Source organism: Manduca sexta, chromosome 6, assembly GCF_014839805.1.
Source record: "Manduca sexta isolate Smith_Timp_Sample1 chromosome 6, JHU_Msex_v1.0, whole genome shotgun sequence".
In the NCBI taxonomy this organism is placed as follows: Eukaryota; Metazoa; Arthropoda; class Insecta; order Lepidoptera; family Sphingidae; genus Manduca; species Manduca sexta.
The window spans coordinates 5794200-5818628 of record NC_051120.1 but is presented as its reverse complement, the minus strand read 5'-3'; the positions used below and the strand labels follow the sequence as shown (position 1 = coordinate 5818628).

Genomic DNA, 24429 nt, shown 5'->3' with positions numbered 1-24429 from the left:
TTTTATTTAAATGAAACACACTCAATATTAATGAATTGTTATATTCAATAAAACTTGCTCAAATAGTATCAAATTACATCTGTCCGTAACTAATATTGTAAACAATACTCTCTTCTATGCCATAGATGCCGTAAATGCGCAACATTACGCTGTATATGTACTTCCATGTATTATTTGAACAGGAGAAATGAATTATTAATTTTATTACATCTACAATGTTTTCACATTGTTTTGCAGATAGATTATTCTTTGCAGACCTGTTCTTTAAAATCAACACACCCGTTTGAAATAAGTAATTAAAATAAATTATCAATCTACATTTATTTAAGACAACCATTTACTTCCCCATAATGGAGATTATATCAATCAAGTTTTATAATTTCTTCTTACAATGTTCTCATAACACGCAATAAAGAAAATAATCATCTCTTATTAAACTGAAATCACATTCCAATACTTGAAAGTGTTTGGGCTTCATACACTCTATTAGGCATGTAAAATGAGTGTTAATCAAATTCAAATCACAGAATCAACTAGTCAACCTTAGTTTTCACAATTGCTTTTCCACTCATTTTATGTCCTTTGAGTAGCGACTATGCTTTTTCTTCTTTCTCTCTGTTATACCGTTCTAGTTCTTTGAGGAACTGTCCTTTAGGTTTCATCACATTCGGCCTGTCACCGCGGCACTTTGGACAGAACCACTTCCCTTTAGGTTTAGTAGTGAGCGACACGCAAGAGAAATGGAACCATTCTATAGGGCATAGATCATTGTCACACAGGATCATTTCACCAAATGATATTTGATCACACAAGCAGTAACGAGGCTCATCGGGATCTATTGCATCTGGTTCCTCTGGCGGAGTTTCCGATCGTTGTGCTGCTTGCCGTGCTTTGCGCTTTTTCTTCTTTCCTATACCTGTAAGAAATGTAATGTAATAATATGCAATATGATGCTACAATGTTGTATAATGTACTTTTTTACAATAAAGTTATAAGCATGTTTAAAATTTATATTACCTTTCTTGTGAGTAGTGTTGTGCGTGTGTCGTTCACTGTCTCTTTCACTAGAGTCAGCACGGTCAGTGTTTGCACCGACTGTGGTTCTAGATCGGCGTGGGCGTTTTGACCATCGTTCACCTGTAATATATTTGTGTTTAATAATTGTAATGACCTATAATGTCTGCTTATATAAACAATATTCAATATTATTGTTATAAATATTCTTATATAATCTTAGCAGGTTCTTTAAAGTGGTGTCATCAGTAAATCATTGCGTTAACTATATTTTAGGAATCTATTCGAAGTTGAAAATACTTATAGAAAAAAAAACAACTTATTTCTACAATATATGAAAATTGTTGAGGCCACATATTTCCTAAAATACACATAATTTTTATTTCTAACAAACAGTAATAGTTAGATAAAAAGAAACATTATAAAAAACAACTCAAATTGATAGTTTAAAGAAATAATTCATAAACCATTGCATATTCCCACTCGTAACTCGTGAACCGTAAATGTACGGAACAAATGGTCATAGCTGTTGGCTGAGGGGAGGGCCTTAATATGCATAAACAAGTGGTAGATATGTGGGTTCTGAGTGAATAAGGAAAATATTTTGTAAAACAATAATACATAATATTGCAATTTGGTTGGTACTAGTTTTTTATAAGCTCAAAGCCACTTGGTTGGTTACAGCTACAGTGGAATAGCAGTCAAAATCTTTATGTTCCATTTTGTGTCTTTGTATTACTGTATATGAAGAGATTTAACATAAGTTTAACCTCTCTAGTTACCATCACTGGACATTGTCTGCTAAACATTTATATCTTTTAAGTATGACAGACAAAAAAAACAGTAAGGGATGTCTGTGGGTTGATGAAATGTTTTTTTTTCATATAATCCCAGAATTTGAAGTTGTTTCTCCAACACTCAAGTGTATCAACACTGGAGTCACTCTGAGAAGCTTGTGAGAACCAATGCAAATTTTGCATTTCTAGTCAGAGTTAAACTGGGTAAATCATTACCTGACATTCACATACCAGCCATATCCAATACCACATACTGTTAGTTTAGAGTATTGTTTTTAGCCTGCATTATGCTCACCATCTAGCAAGCGACCTTATTACTGAAGCCAGAGACCATCAATGCACTATTCATACAGAATTAGTATTATACATAATTGATATATGTTACCTCCGCTCTTTTCTTTCTCTACTTTTTCTTTGTCCTTCTCTGCTGTTTTCTCAGGCGGGGGAGGTGGTGGCGCGTGTGGCTGTGGTGTCTGTGGTGTGACTGCTTCCTTGTCCACCCCACGGACTGTGTCCTGTGGTGGTGCTGGCTCATCCTTAGTTGTTCCATTTGTGTTCACTTCCAAGCAAGAAACTGTAACAATATCATAGTGGTTGGTTAAATGGTGCAATGGAGTTAATATTATATTAGCGTAAGCAACTTTGAATATTACGAACATGCAGTTGCTAATACATTTTATATTTTATTACATTGATTGGACTGAAATCTGATAGAAAATTGATATGATAGTTTATATGAAAGTCTGTAAATTATGGAATATTTTATTTAAATACAAATTCTTTATGCATTTTGCTTATTACTTTAATTTGTGACTGTAATTTTTCATGTACTTTCAAAGACATTACAAAAACAATTTGTTGTGGGTATAAAGTAGATATAACTATAAACTTTTAGTTAGAATAATTAAATATTCTGTAGAGCACTCACCTAGTTTTTTATGATCTGCATCAAGTGATCTCTGCTTGTTATCAATTAGGTCTTGAAGTATCTGTACAACCTGGAGTTTTTCATCTCCAATCTCTTGAGCGGCTACTAATGCAGCTTGTAGCCGAAGTGCAGCCCTGCTACGGCGTCTCTCTTCTGTGTTGGTGCCGATACATACTGCTAAATGCTTCTCAGCTTCACGGAGGCATTCTGAAAAGATTGTTGATGCTAATAAATGTTTGCAGCTAAATGCAAATGTTAGGTTATAAACGTATATTTTATGTGTTAATTCTGTATACAACCATGGACTTAAGACATGGCTGAAATTTAGTACCGTACCGTATAACGAAGGTTATTTTCATCTTTGACAATAATAAATTGTAAACCCTCGCCACTCAATGACAGCTTGTCAATAAACATCTGCGTTATTGATTTTTTGTGCATAATTACATGATGTATTACGATTACATTGGGTTGTTTTAATATGTGTTTTAATGCGAATAATGTAGTAAAAGGCATAATTCGTATAGCTATACATACATAATGAGGTTGAATAGCAAACGTCAACACAGCGTTTTCAAAGCTGTACCATCAATGATTACTTACTTAGAATATGAAAAATACTTGATCAAATTGTTGATGACGATGGTTAATAATAGAATTTGAAGATTTACCTCTGTAAGTTACGTCAAGTTCTCGCATACGGGATAAATGTCTTTGCAGGTCATTCGGAAGGTTTTCGACACAATCTAAGTAGTTTTCAACGTAGGTCGCCGAGAGCAACGCTTCTGTAGACGTTTGGTTCAGCATGGTTTCAACATTAATCCAGTTTTCATAACGATATTTTGTGAACAGAAAAATATCACTTCGAAAGCAAAACAAGTTCGCTGCATTCAACAGTCGAACCGTCAACTCAAGACTCAAGCATTATAATCGTTCGGAAACCGAACATAAAGAAGTATTTGTTTTATTTATGTTTCAACTAAAACATAATTCAAGCAATATTGAAGATATAAAAAAAATTATAATAGAATTTGATTAGTGATGATTATTGTGCAATGATCGAGATTTTATTCGTATCGCCATCTATCGGCATAACCTAAATTATGTTTGCACTGTGGTTTGAACACGACAAATTCGATTGAGTAAAAATAATACTATACGAACGATGATACGTGACAGTTGAACAGAAAAAAATCCATACCATTAATAATTATTATACTTACAAAACGTAAAGACAATGAACGAAATAAAATCATTGCGACTGTGATTATCGCGTCGCATCACCACGTGTGTGGCCTGCTTTCGATTTTGTAACGTTCGGAAATGAATTTCGGTTTATTGTCTTTACCTTCATAGCATTTTTCACTATAATTTGGTAGACCTATTTATTAAAGAAAATATTCATTATTTTATCTTAGAATGCTTATTTTTAAAATATTGCAATCAGATTAAAAACATTAGATTTCCTACTTAGATTTATAGATATAGGCAATGGCGGCCTTGGGGAGTGCGCGATACCGATATTCAACTGTGGCCTCGCACGATGTCCAACTGAGGATAATTTTTTAGTTTACAACCCTGTTAACCAACGCATCTCAAGCACCTTACGTACTTAATTGTTGAAATCAGGAACATTTTTAATTGCTTACGCCTGGGACATAACGCTGGCTAAAACCGCCATTAGTTACAAGTGTACTAAGATTTAAACTTCTTAAAATTAACTGCTTCGACTGGTACGACTTCCCCCACCCGCGAGACAATTTTTGTGTGCTCGGCCTCCATACCGAATGCATGCCCATGGATGGGGAGACATTATGCCGGGGCCCTAGGCACATAGTGGAATGTGTATACCCCTTGGTTGTAAAATTCACGCCGGGGCCTATAATGGACGGCGAACAATTATCCCTTCTCATTTTCCTCCAGGGACCTAGCAGTCTCTTAGCCGAGGGAAACCAGTATAGGTACTATTCGCAGGTTTCCCCCGTCTCGGCTTTAATTTTTGGATCGTGTAAAGTGATTAGATTTTCCTACTCACTATCAGCTCGGAGTTAGGCGTTTACTTCGGGAAATGGCCCACCACAATACGTTTACCCAGCCAACTAAGTACTTATCTCCCAACCTTTTCCTATTATCATGGGCTAATACTGTCACACACATACATACTCAGGCCTTTTATCTGATTACTAGTATACCAAATTTTTAAAACCACCAAACTTAATTTGACCGTATTGTAATGTAAGGATTTTTGTTGAGTAGAGAGAGGTGGTATAGTGGAGGCCATTACATGCAGATTCAGGCAGAAATGTGACTCCCACATTTCGCCAGTCATATTATGTCGGATGTAATGGTGGGCAAGCCTATTGCTATTTCCTGGCACTATAACAGACTCCGGGCTGATATTGAGCGAAAAAAAGAAAAAGCGACTAAACCTAGGGTATCGAACCCAACACCTCAGTACCATCATATCGCGATACATGTACAAAACTTAGGCAATCATGTCAGCTTTAATACAAAATATTATCAACATTAGTTAAAAAGTCCTAGAATATATGTTTTTGCATAAAATGTAATATTTTTGTTTATTTGGTTGAATTATTGGTATCAAGTGTAAGGTGGGTAGTGCTTTGAGGTAGATACATACATGTAGAGTACAGCTCGATATACAAACAACAATCTTAGCTTAGATCACACTGCTCGGAAAGGAAATAGCGATTCTAGATAATAATTATTATACAAGGGGTCGATTTAAACACCTACATGGCTCACCCACGCATACTTTGTCATAATAATGCACAACGCCAGTTTACCATACCAACTCGTTTGAACTGGCGGTTATACTATAATTTTTAAAAACTAAATTTTGACAAAGGTCAGTTTGACGTCCAGTGAATTCCTGTGTATTGGTTTGAATTTAGCTTTGCGCTGAATGCGCTCAAAATTTTCAGTAAATTCGTTATATTATTCGTGTTTTGTGAAATGTCGTCCACGTTGATTTTTGTTGGTTTGCCGGAGGACTCGAAAAGCTCTATTACCAAGTAAGTTAGTATGCTTAAGACATTTCATCATGGAAACTGACTAACTATACCGTTTAATATCTATGAAACAATCAATATTCTTACCTGCTGCTACTAACAAGGATAGGTATACATTTGGTGTTCTTATTGTTTTGTTAAAAAAAAGTACTCTATGTATTTACATCTTAATTGTATTTTGAGGTATCATAGAACTCATTATTATGTGGGTAAGTAAATGGCAATGTAAATCTTCAATAGGACCTCCTTTTTTTAAATTATGAGATAAAGGTACATTATGTTATGTCTCCACTTACCTATTGCCAATTAACTTTTTCATTAGCAAGAAAATAATTACGCATTTAATTCTATCCATGCAGACTTATATTTTGGAACAGTTTAGCTTGAAATATTCTCTACCCGAAAAAATAGAGATCCCAACACTGGTCCCGATATAAAAAAATATTTTGTGGTTAGAAACAAGTCCTTGTATTTACATTCTGTTGTGGCTTCTCTGGTGTGACTACGTGAGACTCATGAAGTGTCTAGTGAGTTAGGCCTAGGGTAGTATTAGTTAAACTCTGTTCTTGACCTGTAGGTATCTTGGAAGAAACCTGCGAACCGAATGACATTTTTAGTTTTATTACGATTGATTGAGCTTTATATTTTCATTAGAGATCTAAGCGCCTGTGTGACATCGATGAGTTTCGCTGCAATATCTTATGTTTTAGCTCTATAAAATGTATCTGTATAGGTATCTATTGTTTTACGAAAACGTCTTTATTTAACCGCATCTGTAGTTAATCCAGAATAGATTTTTTATACAATTAAGTCATAATCTATTGAGATGTTTGTCCATATTCGTAAGTCGTATGAATCATTGCAGTTTTAATACATATTATGGAAACTGTTTAATTTTTGTGTTCTATCTTTTGTTTATGCATTAATATTACAACGTATTTTTATATTATTGGGTATGATATATTTTTAACGTAGTCATAATGTTATTTTTTATATTATAATAGGTCCGTATGCAATGGTTTGTAAACCAGCATGATTGCCTGTATGCAAACGGTATTTTCTATAAGCCTCTACAGCATTATTATTTGCATAATACGTATTACAGTAATAGCTTTGCATTTAAGAAAAGATTTTAATGTGATAGTACTAGCAGAACCTGCTTGTAAACTAACGCAAACAGTTGCTTATCTCATACATTTGTTATAGATGAGAGCACAGTGGCCATGATTAACTGCTTTCTTGGAACATGTAAATCGTTAAACCAGGACATGGTAACAGGGCCTAAGGTAGGCGAATGTTGTGGTCTACTGGGATTTCATTTGAAATTAAATTACTTACTGCAGCAAAACGTGTTCCAATATAGTAAACTTGTGCGTCTGGCGCCAGAATGTGTTCTGAAGTATTTGTATGAACAGTTACTTTGTGTAATTGGAGGTGTAGGTTGGACCAGATTTATTTCCTCGAGCGTTCGTGGGCGGCGTTTGCGCACTCGCCTTGAGAATCCCAATTAAGGCGAGCAGCAAGATTGTTTGTGTTTTAATGCTTTATTTGTTCAAATTGAAAGTTATTGTTCAATGTTCTTGTCATTAGCAAACAAGATAATGGCTAACTACCTTTGCATGAAGGCGTATCACCTATATCATTCAATATATTATGAGTAATGATGCATTTATATTTGAATACGGAAGTAAACGTTACAGGATTTGCAATTTAGCGAGATATAGCAATAAGATAAGATCTTATTGCTGTATCTCGCTATTCTATCTTCATAATTAGCTGGCTGTATATTGTATCTTAAAAATGATTTTATTTAATGTGCCAGTATAAACATTTGCAATAGTTGAACGCGTAATAACCAATACCGAGTTGGTAGAGTACTTGCGGAAGCTTATATTCGGCAGTGGGCGACGATAAGCTCAGTATTGTTTGTTGATATTGTATCAATGTTTATCCTCAGACATTTTTGTTTTAGTGTGCGAAATAGTTCCTGCCAATTACTTGAACTGGTTTTCAAATTTCCCTTCGTAAACATGACCTTATACAGTTCTAATTGTCGATATTGCGACACAAAGCAGAGTTGCAACAATCGGTCCGTTTTCTTTGATAATTCGACTCGCACATTCGCAATTGTCTAGAAACAACGGTCCCAAACAATAGAATTGTATCCTTTGGATCGCGTTTAAGATTACCGCTTGATTGTCCCTTTTGATGCGTTTTAGTCACTGTGTTATAGTGTTATGGAACTAATATTATGTTTCCTAAATTATATCCCAATGTAGTTAAGATCGAAATGTTTTATTTAAGGTCGGTTTCAAGTAAATTTATTTTACAGTTATCTTACTAAACTACTTATGTAGTACATACATACTACTCATGTTAGTAATATTTGTAAGGGGGGCATAGATTAGAGTGTGACTTTTATATTTGGTCGGCTTGCACATTTATGTTTAGAGAATTTACTCAGAAGTTATGAAACAAGTGTTCAGTATCCATGAATTACGTAAAGTCTGTTTTGAGTTGGAGGATTATGGAAGCACTACTTACGCCTTTACTTACCTCTATGGAGATAAAAAGCACGAATTTGTTGTAGTATCGATTAACTAGGTGTCAGAAGGTGTAGTGTCGGCATGATTACTTTGTGAAGTATTATAACATGATGGGTCATTGAGGCGTACATGCCATCAATCGAGTGTAACAGGATTATTTGGGCGCAGGGCTGGCGTCGCGGTAACAGGACACCGCGGCTCGGGTTCCGTGAAGCCCCGCAGGAGCTAGTTTGCGGTCATATTAATGCAACTTGCATGGCGCTAGTTACTACGATCGTAGATTGATGTCATACTTAACACTGGTAGAGCTTACGGAGCAAGCGTTATTTTTTTGTTCCGGCAGGGCAAAGTGACTGCACTAGAATTCGTGTGAATTACATTATAGGTCAAATATAATGGTGAATAATTAAACACACGTCGCTAGATTTTAGATTTCAGATTTTAATCACATTCCTATTAAGTTGTTAATGTTTAATTTCCGTTTACGAGACTATTCTGCCCTCATACACTCTACCACAACTCCTGTAAGTTACTATCGACAATCGCAAGTGTTATGAGCAATCTATAAATTCGCCTAATTTCTGTAATACTCCACAAAGTTACCATTGGATGGTGTAATCTGCGACCAGTGAACACTAGAAGCCAGGCTTGCCAGGCTGGGCAGGCAGTCACGCACGGCTGTCGCTGGCGTGTCGCAGCCGCCAAACAATGAGCCGCGCCCTCGCGGAAGCTATTGCTATTACATGGTTCGCTTGCCAGCCGTCTGTCAGCGCGGGCTATGCTATATGTCTAGTTGGGAATAACTTATAGATCTATTAGAGTCATATTGAGACTTTTTCTGGTCATAATACATTCATCAAACTATATATCAAAAGATAACTATATATCTAATGAGGGGGTTTAACTATAAACAGAATTGTAAATAGCCGTGTTTTTTTTACAAATGAAGGGTGTATTTATAATTCTATGGTTTATTTGTAGTTCTGGCGATATCATTAAAGTTTATTATTATGATGCTACGCAACACGCTAATGGTTTTGTCACCAAAGTAACGTAAGTGCTAAGAGTAGGTATTCATTACGTTGAAGCTGTTTGGAATAAATTTATGTAAGCTTAACACATTAGCCTTCACACTGATAGGTTTTTCAAGAATATTTTACTTTTCTAATACAATAAAGTAGTCAAAATCCATTGCTAAATTTGTCCATAATAACAGTGGCGCTCGATTTGAATTCAATATGTGGGCGAGTTATTTTCAAGGAAATTAAATGGTATTTTGGAACTCCGTTATTCGTAACGTGTTGTTTATTCAAACACGTATTATAATTATCGCGTCCTTGGTTAATTTCAGCATGAATGGCCGATGAAGGGGATTTTGGTTTCGATCGCAAGTCGTTTGGGTTGCATTAGGTACTAGATGTAGTTATATTGGCTGGCTTTGAAACGTGACTTGTTGAAAATTGGAATGACCAACTATGACAAATATTTCAACATAATATTGTGTATGGTAGTCTTACTCTTTACTTACTCTGACATGACATATAATATTCTACAGTAACTTTTCTACAAGCACCATGCACCTAATGAAATCATTTACGTTTCCATAGCACAATTCTTATCATTTCATGTCATATTGCTAATGATTAGAAAAAATCTGGAAAGGAATCTAGGCTCGCCACACAGACAGACATAAATTAGAAACTAGCGTTTTGACACTATCTAGCGAGATGTATGCTACGTGCAACGATGCATGCTCATATATGGCGATGAACGTCTTCGCGATGCGTGTGCGCATCAAACGCATTGACAGCTTCGACAGTTCTGGGTCAATTCCATCTTTAAGTATGGGAACCGTCATGTTAATTATTTTGTATGAAATGCATTTACTTAAATACCGAGAAAGTTTTTTGTTCGTTATTTGAGAATATGTTTAGGGTCACAGTGGCAATTTAGGTTTTAACTTTTAATGTACTTACTTGGTTTTTCACATTACCGCGCTGAGATGTGTTATAAAACTTCCATACATTAAATAAAAAAAAAAAATCTAAAAGGACGAATATCTTAGAACTGGTATAATGAATATGCCAAACAAACATTTAGCTATTTATATTTAGTAAGGCTAGAAACTTCGTTAAAAACTCAATACAATTTACTAGATTTGAACCTGGATAAAAGTCCTAATAGCAGTGAAAGGGTAAACTACGCTCGCAAGTGGCAACAATCTATTGCAGCTTATTATTTTCCAGCAAGGAAATGTCAATTGGGCCGAGGCGACGTATGGCTGTCCTTTTGTATATTCATAGTTCACGGTCTTACGGCACAGAAATCCAAGTGTCACATTTGATCTTAAACGTGTCATATTTGTGTAAGTTTGTATTGATAGCATCAGTGTTAACCTATAAATGAAAATGGAAATCGCAATGCAATAGAAGTTTTTTTGGAGCGTTGTAACATCTTTATTCTGGGTACGTGTGCTGTGTGACGTTTTCGGTGTGATTCTGATGTTGAGGACTAAATTTATTATAAAATCGGGTCTATATAATAGGCATTTTTTTATTATTTTACTTATACGGCCGTGTCAAAGCTATTCTTCTATTAATACGCCTGTAATTGTAAAAGACGGATATGACCCCGTAGTAGAATAGAATCCCTCACTGTACTTGTTAAATAAAGTGGAACCGGGTGTCCTACAGGATCTGAAATATACTTGACTTATTCCTAACGATTGTATCGGTTACGTCCATGGTCTGGTTAAGACACTATGTGTGCTTACGGATTCTAGGTTGATTCCCATACATCACCGGATTTCTGAGATCATTTCATTCACTGACAAAACTTTGAACTTGTTAAGAATGAAGCATCGGGTTATTCAGTCTAGCGGTGATACGAAGTCTTATCCATATCATTAATGTTCTTTAGTTGATACGTGTTTTATTGTTGGTTGGTGTTAATCGACCCAAACAAAACCCGTATGCGTGCACATCAAACGAAATCGTAAAAGTGCATCGCCTCTTCCTGTGAATGGTCGTTTGTTTGTTTGTTCGCGTCCCGTCTCGGTTACGATATCTGTTAATTAAAGGGCACAACACAATGGTTATAAAGATAGATAGTGTCAATTAGAGGCCATGGGCCGATAGCGTAGGGCTTTGTTTATTTCAACCCGTCGAGAACAAATTGATGCGTTGGGCAGTGGGCTATCAAATTAAAGAACAGTTTATGGTTTACAAATTGTTTCTTTTGATGTTCATCTATAACGGAGATGAATGAAATTGCTTCCTTTGTTGCATTTTGTCATTCGTCCATAACAAAACGTTATGTCTTCACGCTGAAGCTCAATCGAATTAAAATACTATTTTGACACTTAACTATGTTCTTGACTAATAAATATTTTGAAGTTACAATATATTATCTTCTTATATTTTTCGTATAGAACTACTTACAAATAAATTAGTCTGATTTTCTATTAGGGGCTTTTACTTATACCGCAAAACAGCAAGCGTGTTAAAATTAGCAAGCACTGACAGGTTCAGTTTCTTTGTTCAATGTCGGCAAAAAGGTGTTTAATGTACAACAGAGTTTAGTTGTGGACGGTGAATAGCAGAGTTTCACTGCTAATGAGGTGTAATGGCGCGGTGGTTTCATGCTACCGTGGACGTCGCCCGCGGCTGCCTTCGCCACGCTCTGCTGCGCTGAGTCTGTGCATCGAAAACAATGTTTTAAAATAATTTTCCTTGTAACTATGTAGTGTATCAGTAATTTTTACCTAGTCAATGACACTGCCGTTAATTTCTTAACTGGGGTGAAGATATTGTCTCGGAATTTTAAAAGCTAAAATGATAATAAGTTTTGTTGAAATTGCGGCGTATACACTATTCATGATTCTTTATTCAAGTTGTATTTCAGGCGACAATCGCACAAACTTGAATATGCTTGCAAAAATTTACTGACAAAAGCCAAATTAAACCAAAAACGGCAATCGGTTCAAATATTGCTTTTTTTTTTTCAATAAATACAATTTTTTATTCTCCTTTATATGTCATTGTTACATACCTCAACCAACAGTTTTACTCCATATCCCAAATTCCTATCCCTTTTATCCTTGTAACCTATTCCATTCCTATTCTAGGCTCCTGTCGGTAGCTGCGTCCCGGAGTGTTGCCGAATTTAGCTATGGAGAACATTTGCCAGAGACTCCATCGGAAGATAATGGGTTAGTTACCTTGCATAATTCATTGAGATCTACTATAGATACAAAAGAAAGATAGGAATAAGCTAATCTATACTATTATATAATCTATACTATTATATAAAGCTGAAGAGTTTGTTTGTTTGTTTGAACGCGCTAATCTCAGGAACTACCGGGTCAAACTGAAAAATATTTTTTGTGTTGGATAGCCCTGTGTTCGTGGAGTGCTATAGGTTATATATCATCACGCTATAATCAATAGGAGCGGAGCAGTAATGGCTAATCTCAGGAACTACCGGTTTGAACACAAAAAATCTTTTTGTGGTGAATAGCCCTTTGTTTGTGGAGTGCTGTAGGCTATATATCATCACGCTATGACTAATAGGAGCGGAGCAGTAATGAAACATTTTGCAAAGACGGGGAAAATTTATTAGTTTTGAGAGCCTCCGTTGCGTGCGCTGCGTAAACGGGTAAAGTTATGCAACAACGATGTATGACGGGATTGTTCCTCTTAAAAAGTTCTACAAAAATATATTATAAAACAAAGTTGCATCTGTTTGCCTGAACGTGTTAAACTCAAAAACTACCCAACGTATTAAGATGAAATTTCGTATGGAGACAGTTTGAGACCCTGGGAAGATCATAGGCTCCCGGGAAAATATATAGCGTGACTTTTACAACGGAAAACTTTAGCACGAAAAACTTTATAACGCGGGCAGAGCCGCGGGCAAAAGCTGGTTATTTTATACAGGACACTACAATAATATTTTTATGCAAAACGTGCAATATGTCGAGAATTGTTCTTAGATAATTTAATTGCAATAAAATAATGGCTAGTGGTAAAAACTTTATTATACTGGTTTATGAAATCTACGATCCATGTTCTACACTAAAACATAGTTATGTGTAAGTCGTCAATATTTTTTTAAAGTACCTTGGTATATAAGTTCAGTTTTACTGTATTTTTATTGTTTAGAAATAAAAAAGAGTGATTTATGGTTTAGTACCAGTAGGAAGGTTACTGCTACGGATAGTAAAACTGTGGCGCTACGTAACCAACATTGATTTTTCGATTTTATTCGATTTTGAATCGTTAAATAAATACGTTTCAGTTCGGGTTTGTAATTCAAGCTAGTGATAAATCTATTTATTTTTAGTGTTCTGTACTAAAAACCAAAATACAAAGACTTTCGAACGTTGTGAAGTTATTCCATTTTATATTTAGAGTTAAGCAACATAGATTTGAAAGTTGTCATTGAAGATGTCAATACTAAACTTGTAGGAAGTAGGCATATGGGCAATTTAGTAATTTAGAAATTGGTCTTATGTTTCGTTTATTGAGGCATAAATTGTATAAGTAAAGCGGTCACCGTTCTCTTATTATCTCTGAGCCAACGTTAAGACATAAGTCTAAGAAGCTCTATTTTGTAGGTATTTCGGTTTATAATCGCGGGCTAAGCTAAAGCTATCTTCTGTCTACGCACTATCCACTTCAATTGACATTCTTTGTGACATTCTTATATGTATAGTATAAAGTCGCCAGGACCCGGCTCCGACTGGCACGCGTCCTTATTTATGCCGAAACGATTCCGATGGATCGATAAAACAAATAATGTTTGCGTGATTGATAGACTAGTGGCCAAAGAAACGCGAACAACATACGCCATTGTTGCCGCTCTAATAGCAGTAAAATTGTTAAGGATTTTTTGCAGACCTATCGACTCAATTTAATATCTGGGGCACTGTGTAAATCCGATTTCGTACAAAAGGTGTCTCATGGCCTACTTATTCTAGACTGCCTTAAATTTTGCCATGGATGATTGGCGTTTTTAATTTTTCAATTCGGTGCGGTAAAGCAATAACAATAATTAATTCCCGTCAAGTCTAGTCACTTATTTTTGCACCATTACTGTCTCTTAACATTCCATGCATTTCATAATGTAGCCGCCTGCGGGTGTTATTTTTGAAGTCAAGTCGTGACCTGTCCGCCGCACGTGCCGGTCAAAACAAACCATTGGCCTGAGGCACTCGCTATCTGTCCACAAATCGATCTGTGCTTTTGGCTAGAATTTGCATTTGTATGATGTACATTGAACATTCAAATGGACCGTTATTTGTTGCGTTATTTGGGGCGAGTGTAATGTAAAGGAAAGTATTTGTATGTGTTTGCTAATGGACTAGCTCGGAGGGATGATTTACAAAGTGTTTAGCGTGGGGCGACCAGCGCACTTGTTTCACGCTGCGCGCGTGACGTCACGAATGCCCCGAGATAAATAGCCCGACACTGTCAAGGTAGCAATAGTTTGTAGTAGCTCTTGTTTATCGATATTTTCATCAGTGATGGATATGCTCACTTTCTTCAAGATTAGATTTCTTTCATGCTAATAATTTTTATTCTGACCGTGGTTGGAATGTACCGCATTTTATGCCTTTCACCTGATTTAACGATTTAAGGGAACTAATTCTTCCTCAAAATCATTTATTCTTTTGTTTGTAGACAAGTATTTACACAGAGTCCAAGAGATTCGAAGTATCTGTTGTCCTATAACCAAATGAATGTTAATTTTGTTTTGGAACCGTGAGATATTGTAATTAAGTATTATTATTTTAGTATTTTAGTATCATACTTCTATGTAAATTACGACAGGGTAGTCGTAACATACATACAAATAATAGTCTGATGTGTATACTAGCAACAGACATTTGCTGGTGGTAGGATGTGTTTTATGTACGCGCAGATAGCGACTACCGTATACAAGGTGTTAAAACCCGCCATAGGAGCCCACGTAAGTATGTCGCGTTCCAGGATCTGCCTATGTATATCCAGTTCCTAACAGGCCGATATAATTGTGTTGATTGCCAAGGGATAACCGTCTCTCGTCATTCGACATTCTATTGGACCGCACACCACTTATCATCAGGTGCAGTGGTTTCACTATGTTGTGCCCATAGAAAAAAAAAAACATTTCGTCATAACAAGCGGTAGAAACAGTTTTTTTTTATTAACGTTGATGAAAGGATATATTATCAACTTACTAAAGAAAAAGGAGTGGTTAAGTAGCAGTGTAAACTCTTGCCTAGATGAAATAAAATATAATTAGCTCAATTAGCTAAACGGCGGAACCATGAATCCGGATTAACAGGCCTTTTAGTTCGACGTTTATTCGTCAATTAACTATTAATAGCTTATGAAGTATGCGATCTGTCAGTAAGTTAGATAGTACCTTAACGCCCGAAATTAATAATGTATCTACTATCCAAGACTGAAACCTATCTTAGATTGCCGACTATCTTTCGATTGCTCTCCTACCGGCATGCCAATATCTTAACTCGCCTATCCTTGCTTGCCTTCAACGATAGATCGCTGGCAGTCCTTTCCAGATGCGTTCCCTCCCTGACCATTCCATTTTATGCAGAATAATCCATTCGTAAAAAAAATACTTTTTGTATTTTCCATACAAACTATTCGTTTCAATATTTGCCTAATTGCAAAAAATAAGACTTGCAGTAATAAAAAAATATTTTATGTATTTTAGCCCTCCAAAGGAATAATTAATAATTAGTACATGTCATATTTAAGATACAAACTTTTTAATTAGTTTCAAAATGGAACGTGAGTAATGTGGTTGCTAACATATTTTGACACTGAAGTTTAATAACATTGTTCATAATATATTAATAAATCTTTAAAGGATTTAGTTTTTAGTATGAAGTACGCAGTAAACTCGGTGCCATATAATAATAATTGGACTCTGTACACATTATCCAGTGTTATTGAACAAATTACAATTCCGTTATACATAATTGTTGCATAACTTACACCGTTTATGCAGCGCACGCAACGAAAGCTCTCAAAAGTAATCAATTTTAGCCGTTTTTGGTCCCATTGGTCATAGTGTGATGATATACATATACCCTATAATAGCCATCCTCAATAAATGGGCTATCCAACACTACAAGAATTTTTCAATTCGAACCGGAAGTTCCTGAGACCAGCGCGTTCAAACGAACATACTCTTCAGCTTTATATAATAGTATAGATAATGTATAGAAATTTTGCCTGTTTCTATGTTTTAACTCTCAACTAATAAAACTATGTTAATTTGTAATTATTATTTTGAAATACAAATGTAGATAAGCAATAAAATAAATAGCAGTGATTGTAAAGGTATTTTTATTTTTACTAAGTAAAGAAGTTATTTGTTAATGCTGTTCTTTCTCCACCATCTTGATTCTCTATATTGTTTTCATAATTAATAATATCAGCAGTTGATAACTCCACTTCGGTTGGAATTTCCTCTAGCCTGTGATTCCGACAAATATTGTGCAAAACTGCAGTTGCAATTATTATTGTTTGAACTTTAGGTAAAGATAAACGCAACGTCAATGCAATCACAGGGAAGCGACGTTTCCATGTACCAAATGTCCTGAAAAAGATAATATAAATATTTCCTATTCCACAGCATAAGTTGATGGAATGGAGAAACACCATAGTTCCTGAAAAAACGATGCAATTGCCCCTTGTTAGCACCTATCTAATAGTTCGGTAGGTACGGTATTTTTTTGTAAATAATGTCAAAAATTATTTACCTTGTACATAGAAGTAACACGAATATACGAGATCAGTTTAACTAACACTGATTGGCAAGCAGATTTCGAAAGCCTAATCTAAACGTGAAATCAAACTCATCCAGGGTCTGCATGTAGTTAACTCTTTTCATTACCCGTGATGAAGCGCGACTTTCAGTTTCGCTATCAGTATCGCTAGTCCCTCCAAATCACTGTCGTCACTGTCACTAGAGAATATGGATATTTCCATTGCCTTTTCGTTTCCCTTAAAATCAGTGTAAGCGATATTCAAAACATATGGAGTAAACTGAGGAATTGGTCCGATTGGAAAATGCGATTGTTTACAACAATCAAACCAAATGTCAAAACGGGTAGATAGAGTATTGGCAAGCGTAAACTGTCATTTTCAAACAGAGGGTAATCTATGATCTGTAATCCGTCCTCTCAAAGATCGATTATTGTTATTGATAGCTTACTCAATCTATGGATTGGTTATTGGCATGCTTTATCCATAAAAACGAATGAATTATCAATCTTAGATGGCATACATTGGATTAGGATTGGTTATTAATTTCGGGCGTAAATGTATCGAGCAGGAAAACGCAACGGAATTTCGACTGTGTTTTAACACTAAAACTGTTGAAGTTAATAAAACCGGATTCCTCCAAACACTTTCCGTTTTAGAATGGGTAAATAAATATTTCTATTTTCAATGTGTGATTTATTATAAAACTTATGACCATATTATTTTACTTCCTTAATCCCAAAAGGTTTAGTTTAATTACTTATAACCGAATTCTAAGTCAAGACTTTTTGGAAAGTTTTTGGAACCAATTTCAAAATAACTTCAAAAGGTACTTAATTCGATTATTTTAAGAGTGATGTAACATTAAGCTACAGTGTGTTTTGAATAAAAAGGTACACTAGAAATTGGGTCCAGAAAGACGCTAATGCTAAGCTACAAGTAATACATAGCTACATAAAATAAATTGGCAACAGTGCGTTCGCCGTTACCACGTACTGTTTGTGGAACGAAATCCGTCTTATTTACTGTCCATCTTGAGTAATAAGTTTATGATAAATGAAACTAATTGCATTCTCGATTATAAATTATAACTTTTGTCATTAGGGTTGGTGGAACTATTAATTTTGATTAAATTTGAATAATGCATTATTTAATATCGGTAATTTTATTGTTGAAATTAGAGTAAATTCTGAAAATATATTAGAAGAACATTTTCAACTTCGATGTCGATGTCATACATGAAAGAAACATGATAATTGCATTATTATATATTACCATTGAATTATATTCTTCAGTTTGATCATATTCGTAGTTCATTGATTTCGACATTCAGTTATTTAAGAGAAGTCTAGACAATCGCAGCTTGATTATAAGGATTAATACAGTAGGGGTTTAGGGCATCCCTCGCGCCCTATGTAAGTGGGTAGTGAACTAACTTATGACAGGAACGTTTGACGGAGATGTATTTATGTGGTTGGCACGCGCTTTTCCCGTGAGAGTGCGACGGGCTCGCTGCCACCCGCTGGTTTCGTGAGCAGTTTAACTTGGCACATAATCTGGTTAGCACTTTTCCACACACGATTTGGAAACGGATGGCACTTGAAATAATATTTTTTTTTCGAAGAGGTCTCGTGGAAATTATGTTGGCAAGGTTAGGTTGACGTTTTTAATTGGATTTGAAGTTGCTTTGCTTTAATACGTGACAGATTAAAAGATCATTATGCCGATAGATGATCATTAAATTCTGTAAACAGTCATAGCTTCCTTTTTATGAACGTGTATAAATGAAAACGTGTGTAGTTTGGCGCAGTATAGTCCGGAAGAAAGTGATCCGTGTAGGGGGTCACGACCCTCAGCATTGAGGACATCGATGTCCTCAATGCTGACGTCCGCAAGGAGGAGGAGAATAAATAATAAAAAACATTTTTAGTTTTTAATGGAAATAGGCATGGACATTCTTTGGGCATGTAGGATGTCGTGTTCAATCAGTAACAGAAGTGGCACGTTGTCGGTAACTTAATGTCGTCGTGTTTATCACACAAACGCCAATATTTTGCCATTAATTCAATGACATCCAGCACTATTGACATTCATGGATGGCGGTGTATCGGCCGGAGTTATTTACAGCCATGTCACTGGGCTTCGATAAACGTTAATAAATATACGGAGAGCTTAAGGCGACGGCTTGGCCTATGTATCATCGCGAGATCTATTTTTTCGTATAATTATAGCTGATAGACAGTATGATATGTTGAGCGGAATTGAATTGCAAAAATTTGAATTTGTGAATAAATCAATATTTAATATACCACCAGTAAATGTTATAAATCAGTGTTCTGAGTATTCAGATTTTAGTAATTTTTTTCTAGGAAATAAAGAATTTAAGGGATAAACTTTGATGCAAAATATTTATTTGGAAAGTTGGGGCATTAATGCAAAATTTGGATAATGAGACTTGTCGATGACTTATGAGTGGTAGGTTTTTGACAGGTAGGTAGAGTTCTGTTAGAGTAGTTATAACATCGATAGATTTACAGTCAAATGGGTAGTATTCGTATCGAGTATATTAACGTTTACGTAATTCTCGATAGGTATTTGACAATATAATAAAAACAAATGAGTACCGTCAATTCCATACACTTTAAAATTACCATTACTATGGTTATCCCTCTCAGTTCTCAGTAGTAGAGGAGGCCCGTGTTCAGCAGTGGGCAAGTATATAATACAGGGCAGATATTATTATTATGTTGTATCTTTCCTGCGGGTAATCACGGCATAAAGGCCGGTCCTTTTGGAAGGCTTGCGTGGGGACATGGATCCAACACGTAGAGGCCCCTTTAAGATACATTACTCTAGTTGGGTTTATACACCTTGCGAGTACTCTCTCTGTCTGTACTTATGGAGGAAATACAGCTAAAGACAGCGCTTGCAAGGTGCAGGGACTATTGCAGAAAAGATAGGAATTATACTGGGTCTATGGATGGTATCTAGCTGGACTGGTTGCTGGGCTATTGATTGAGACAACATATTATTATTACTATGGTTAAGTGATTTGCCTACTATTCGTAGTTTAAACGCGCGTAAAATTCACGCTGCCGTATTTTAGTTCCAAATACGCTCACCGGGGCGCTGTTCAAATTTCTATACAAAAAATTACTTAGTCGAAACCATCACTTTAACTATACAATAGTGCGTAAATTTATGTTTGGGGTACAAGTTATATTAGGTAAGAACATAATATGGGACATAGCTCAGAAGTTTTAAAGGCTATCATCCTCGCAATGGGTTAATGTCAAGATAAACATCAATGGTCGTTACCTTTAATATTACAAAAGAAACAAATATCATAAAACATTTAAATTAATTTATATTTCGGGTTAACGACTTAGGTTTCCTTTGAAGTTGAGTAATCATGTTTATGTTACATCCGTGTTTAGATAGGTTTTATCTAAATGACTAAAGAGACGTAAATACTAAATGCACTAACGATTAAAGGTAGTCTTAAGTGCGCTATACTTCACTCAATTTAATTTAAACGCTTTTGATTTAGAGATTTTGCTGGCATTAAGCTATTAAATATTATGATATTAGGTACCATCTCTATGTGCAATATATTATTCTCTAAAAGTCAACTTTAACAACTACTAGGCTATGCACGCAGTTACGGTCGCGACAAAAAAAAATCTCGTAAAAAACGTACTGTGAAATTTTTCAGATAACAATTAACAAGTAGCTTGTAATTACGTCATTCCAAGCATTTGTTGCGGCCCCGCCTGCGTGTTAAAGTTTTTTTGGGTTAAAAAGTAGTCTATAGCACTAAGGAATAGTGTAGTTTCATATTAGGGGGAAAAAAATCAAAAGCAGTATTGTAGTTCCTGAGACAAGCGTGTTTAGACAACCATACTCTTTAGATTTATATATTAGTATTGATTTGTGAGCCAAATTCCATCCAAATCAGTTTAGCTGTTTTTGCGTTTATTTCAAAACATGCAATAATTAACACAAACTTTGACATTTATAATATAAGTAAGATCGTTACATTTTAGTTAACATCATTTCAGTACTTATCTAATTATTTAGAGTTTACTAACGAGTTTACTTTCTTGTATTAGGTGCATAATTTTTGGTTAATGTTTCATACGGAAAAATAGCACTTGAGCACCAGCAATATACACTATGTTATTGCACAAATATAGATTTTAAAATTCTATTATAAAGATACCGTTACACAAACAACAATCAGGATTCAGGACAATATGATTCGAACACACTATTTGTATGAATGATTTAAAGAGTATTTTATTGCGCTGGACATTATGTGCCAGACTGGCAGCCATGCCCACTTTAGAGACCATAAAGTGAACCATTTCATTCAACGAGATGCCTATTAGACAATAGATTGACAGATTACGATCCTCGGTTAAATCAGTGGATTACTTTATGACAAGGAGGAGCCACTTGGTCTTTGTAATTGAGGAAATGATTGTCTATTGTTTCTAGACTTCATAAATGGCATTATGTTTTTTAATATTGTGGTATTAATATATCTACTTGTATATTTAATCGTGTTTGATGTAGTTTTGGGCCAATTAGAAAGCAGTGTGACGAAAATGTAATACATTAACGGATCAGAAAAGGGAGTAAGAGCGTAACAAAACAAATTTCTACGATCTGTTAATTGAATTTGGTAATAAACAACTAAATAATTAATTTATAATGCTTCACATTGTTTATCGCTACGGGCATAAGGAAAGCATTAACGCGTTCAAAAAGTTACGTAAATGCAAAATAACATTTCTACTTGTTAGATATCATCGATAATCTCGAGATGAACGGACAAAAATAAAGAGCAAAGAAATCATTGGTAATTGTGCTTCAATGCTCTTTTGACCCGAGCTCCGGTCAATTCAATTTGCGACAGTCGGCATTTGCAATCATTCGGAATAAATAACTTTCTTGGTTATGTTACGACCTTATTAAGTGCATTCTTAAGATGAAATATTTTTGCCTACAATTTTATGGATGAATGATCTTTCACCTTTTATTTTCTTTGAATATTCCTCTCAATTTTGTATTTTCCTTTCCGATGTTAAATACGCGGTGATTCATTGCAAATATTAAATGTTTCACGTATTTTATAGCAATGTATTTCAAGGTATCCACAATAGGGGATTATGGTTGTATGCGTTGAATACAAAGCGGTTCGAAAACGGATTCGATTTGTTGTAAGTTGTAGCTCACGTGTTGATATTCTGTTGTTAAAGTGTGATGTATTCATTGATTGATTCGTTTGAAATCACAATATTCGCACAACGTTTCAGCTTACGTATATAATACATCATAAATTCGCTGCGGTCCATTAATACGAAGCGTTTGGCTTTTCATCGGCCGATGGTTGGAAGCTTTCAGTGCGGCGAAAGTTAAAATTTATGAACTTCGCGTCAATGGAGAATGCGAAGACTTTATTAACAGTGTGATTTTTGTTTTATTAAGACGCTTTCGCTGGCAAAACTGCGCGCTAATCGCATTTTTTGAAGCTATTTATAAAACTTATAATACACGTAGAAAAAAAAACATATTTCTACAATATGTTATCTTTACTCTGGTTATTTTTTTGATTGCGTGGATATAGCTTCATTAATTTTAAATATGCTCATTACTTACTCTCAGAAGCTTACAGCTAATATATTATGTTTGATACTAAATAATGAATACAACGTACGCAATACATAAAATATTGTATTGTATCCCACATCCGCATATAAGTGTAATAACAAAATGAAATAGTTTGGAGAATGGTATGTACAGTCAGTCATAAAAATAAGTAAACAAATTCGAAACTTTAATTTGTCTATACACGTTTTTGTGTCTTAATAATTTTTTTTCACTGAAGCTAACTACGAAGTGTTTAATTTACTTTAGAAAAGGAAGTATTCAGTTACGCTTAATGTCTACTTTATTAATTTATAATTCTAAATGTGTTTGGTTATTTTTGTGACTGACTGTACATGTACCACAGTTTATAATGAAAGGTTGTCATTCTATAATCACGTGTGTACAAATTGTAGGGCCATTTAGAAAAGTACCTTAACAGGAAATGTATGGTGGGAACAAAAAAAGCGTGCGTGCCTATGTAATTGGTTACAAGTTACGAAACATTCAAATGTATGATTTAATTAACGTGTGCGAGTGAGGGATGTTTTTTGATTTTAAGAAGTCGTTAGTTTAACATTGTTTTATTTCCTAAGCCAATTGTCTATGATATTTGTGTTTGTTGTAGTATAATTTAAAACAAAATAAAAAAACCTGTAATTGTAATCGATTTAGTTTGTGCCAAATAAGTATTTTTATTTATTTATTTATTTATTAACATTGCTTTGTTTTCTCTTGCTACCAAGCAAGTCAAATCATCGTTGTGTACTGGTTTGAAGGAGCAGAAATATGTAACGATATGATACCTACCTTGATGGCTTAATTATTTTGCGTGCATTGTACATTGCAGTGTAGTCCGGGTTCGAATCTTTAGCTAGGCAAAGTGCTATTGGGTTTTTCCCCAGTCTCAATTCGGACTTTGGAATTTGAGCCCGATATGTCGACAAGTTCGCTTCCTACCATATCATGGAATGGAACTTACGTGACGAACCTTGGTTCCATCTTTGCTTACCTCTTTTGGGATAAAGGCGTGATGTGTGTGATACAAATCAAACAGATTCCCACAAAGAAAAGGTAAGTATAGCTCAACTGATTCAGCAGTTAGACTGGCTCTACAACCCTTGCATTAAGAGAGCAACAATATTTTATAATAACTATCAGAAAGCAATAAATATAGTACATAAACACATTACATTTGGGTAATTAGCGGCACAAATTGAGCGTTGAGTGAAGCGCGCATCATCGAAATGCATCGGCCGCGTCGTATTTCGTGTAAGACAGCTGAACTAGTTTTGTTTGCGCCACGAATAGCAACGGCTCTAACAGATGGGGAAATAGCCCGGAGTCGTTGGTTTTTGGATGGGAAAACAAGGATTTTTAGTGGCTAAATAAAAATAAGTCGCCGCAAGTTCAGATGTTGGAGCAACTGATAGAATGGTTTTTCTCGGCAACATGTTGACAGGTTCTGTGCTTGTAATCCTCATATTTATTTATTTGTTAACTAGTAATACGAACAGGATCCTTACCTCAATGCTGTAGGATCGACAACCTATTAATAGAGTAGGTGTTTAATTCTTATTTAGTTTTGGATTATCCACGATGGTATCCTTGTGAATTCACTCCGAGGTATATGTGTATCAAGTCTTTTATTGATTTTAAAATATGAATGTCTTTTTTTAT

The 24429-nt window shown here is 35.2% G+C and overlaps 2 protein-coding genes across 5 annotated transcripts in view; one reads left to right on the top strand and one right to left on the bottom strand.

The window, feature by feature from the left end:
- Window positions 1-25: 25 nt before the first annotated feature.
- On the bottom strand, window positions 26-4036 carry LOC115451104 (inhibitor of growth protein 1). The gene is made up of 5 exons (XM_030179309.2): window positions 3411-4036; window positions 2740-2946; window positions 2197-2385; window positions 1018-1137; window positions 26-916 (listed from the first exon to the last, which is right to left on the bottom strand). The coding sequence occupies exons 1-5, from the start codon at window positions 3544-3546 to the stop codon at window positions 594-596; spliced, it is 975 nt and encodes a 324-aa protein (XP_030035169.1). The 5' UTR covers window positions 3547-4036; the 3' UTR covers window positions 26-593.
- A 1521-nt stretch (window positions 4037-5557) lies between these two features.
- The window catches only part of LOC115453773 (microtubule-associated protein Jupiter), a 138893-nt gene continuing 120021 nt past the window's right edge, over window positions 5558-24429 (top strand). For 2 of the 4 annotated variants that reach the window (XM_037445900.1, XM_037445894.1), the window contains exons 1-2: window positions 5561-5774; window positions 12444-12527. In XM_037445900.1, the coding sequence (XP_037301797.1) occupies window positions 5716-5774; window positions 12444-12527 (143 nt within the window). In that variant the 5' untranslated portion in view covers window positions 5561-5715. Of the gene's footprint in view, window positions 5775-12443; window positions 12528-24429 lie in introns of all 4 variants that reach the window. The other 2 variants (XM_037445915.1, XM_037445908.1) reach the window with 2 other exon arrangements.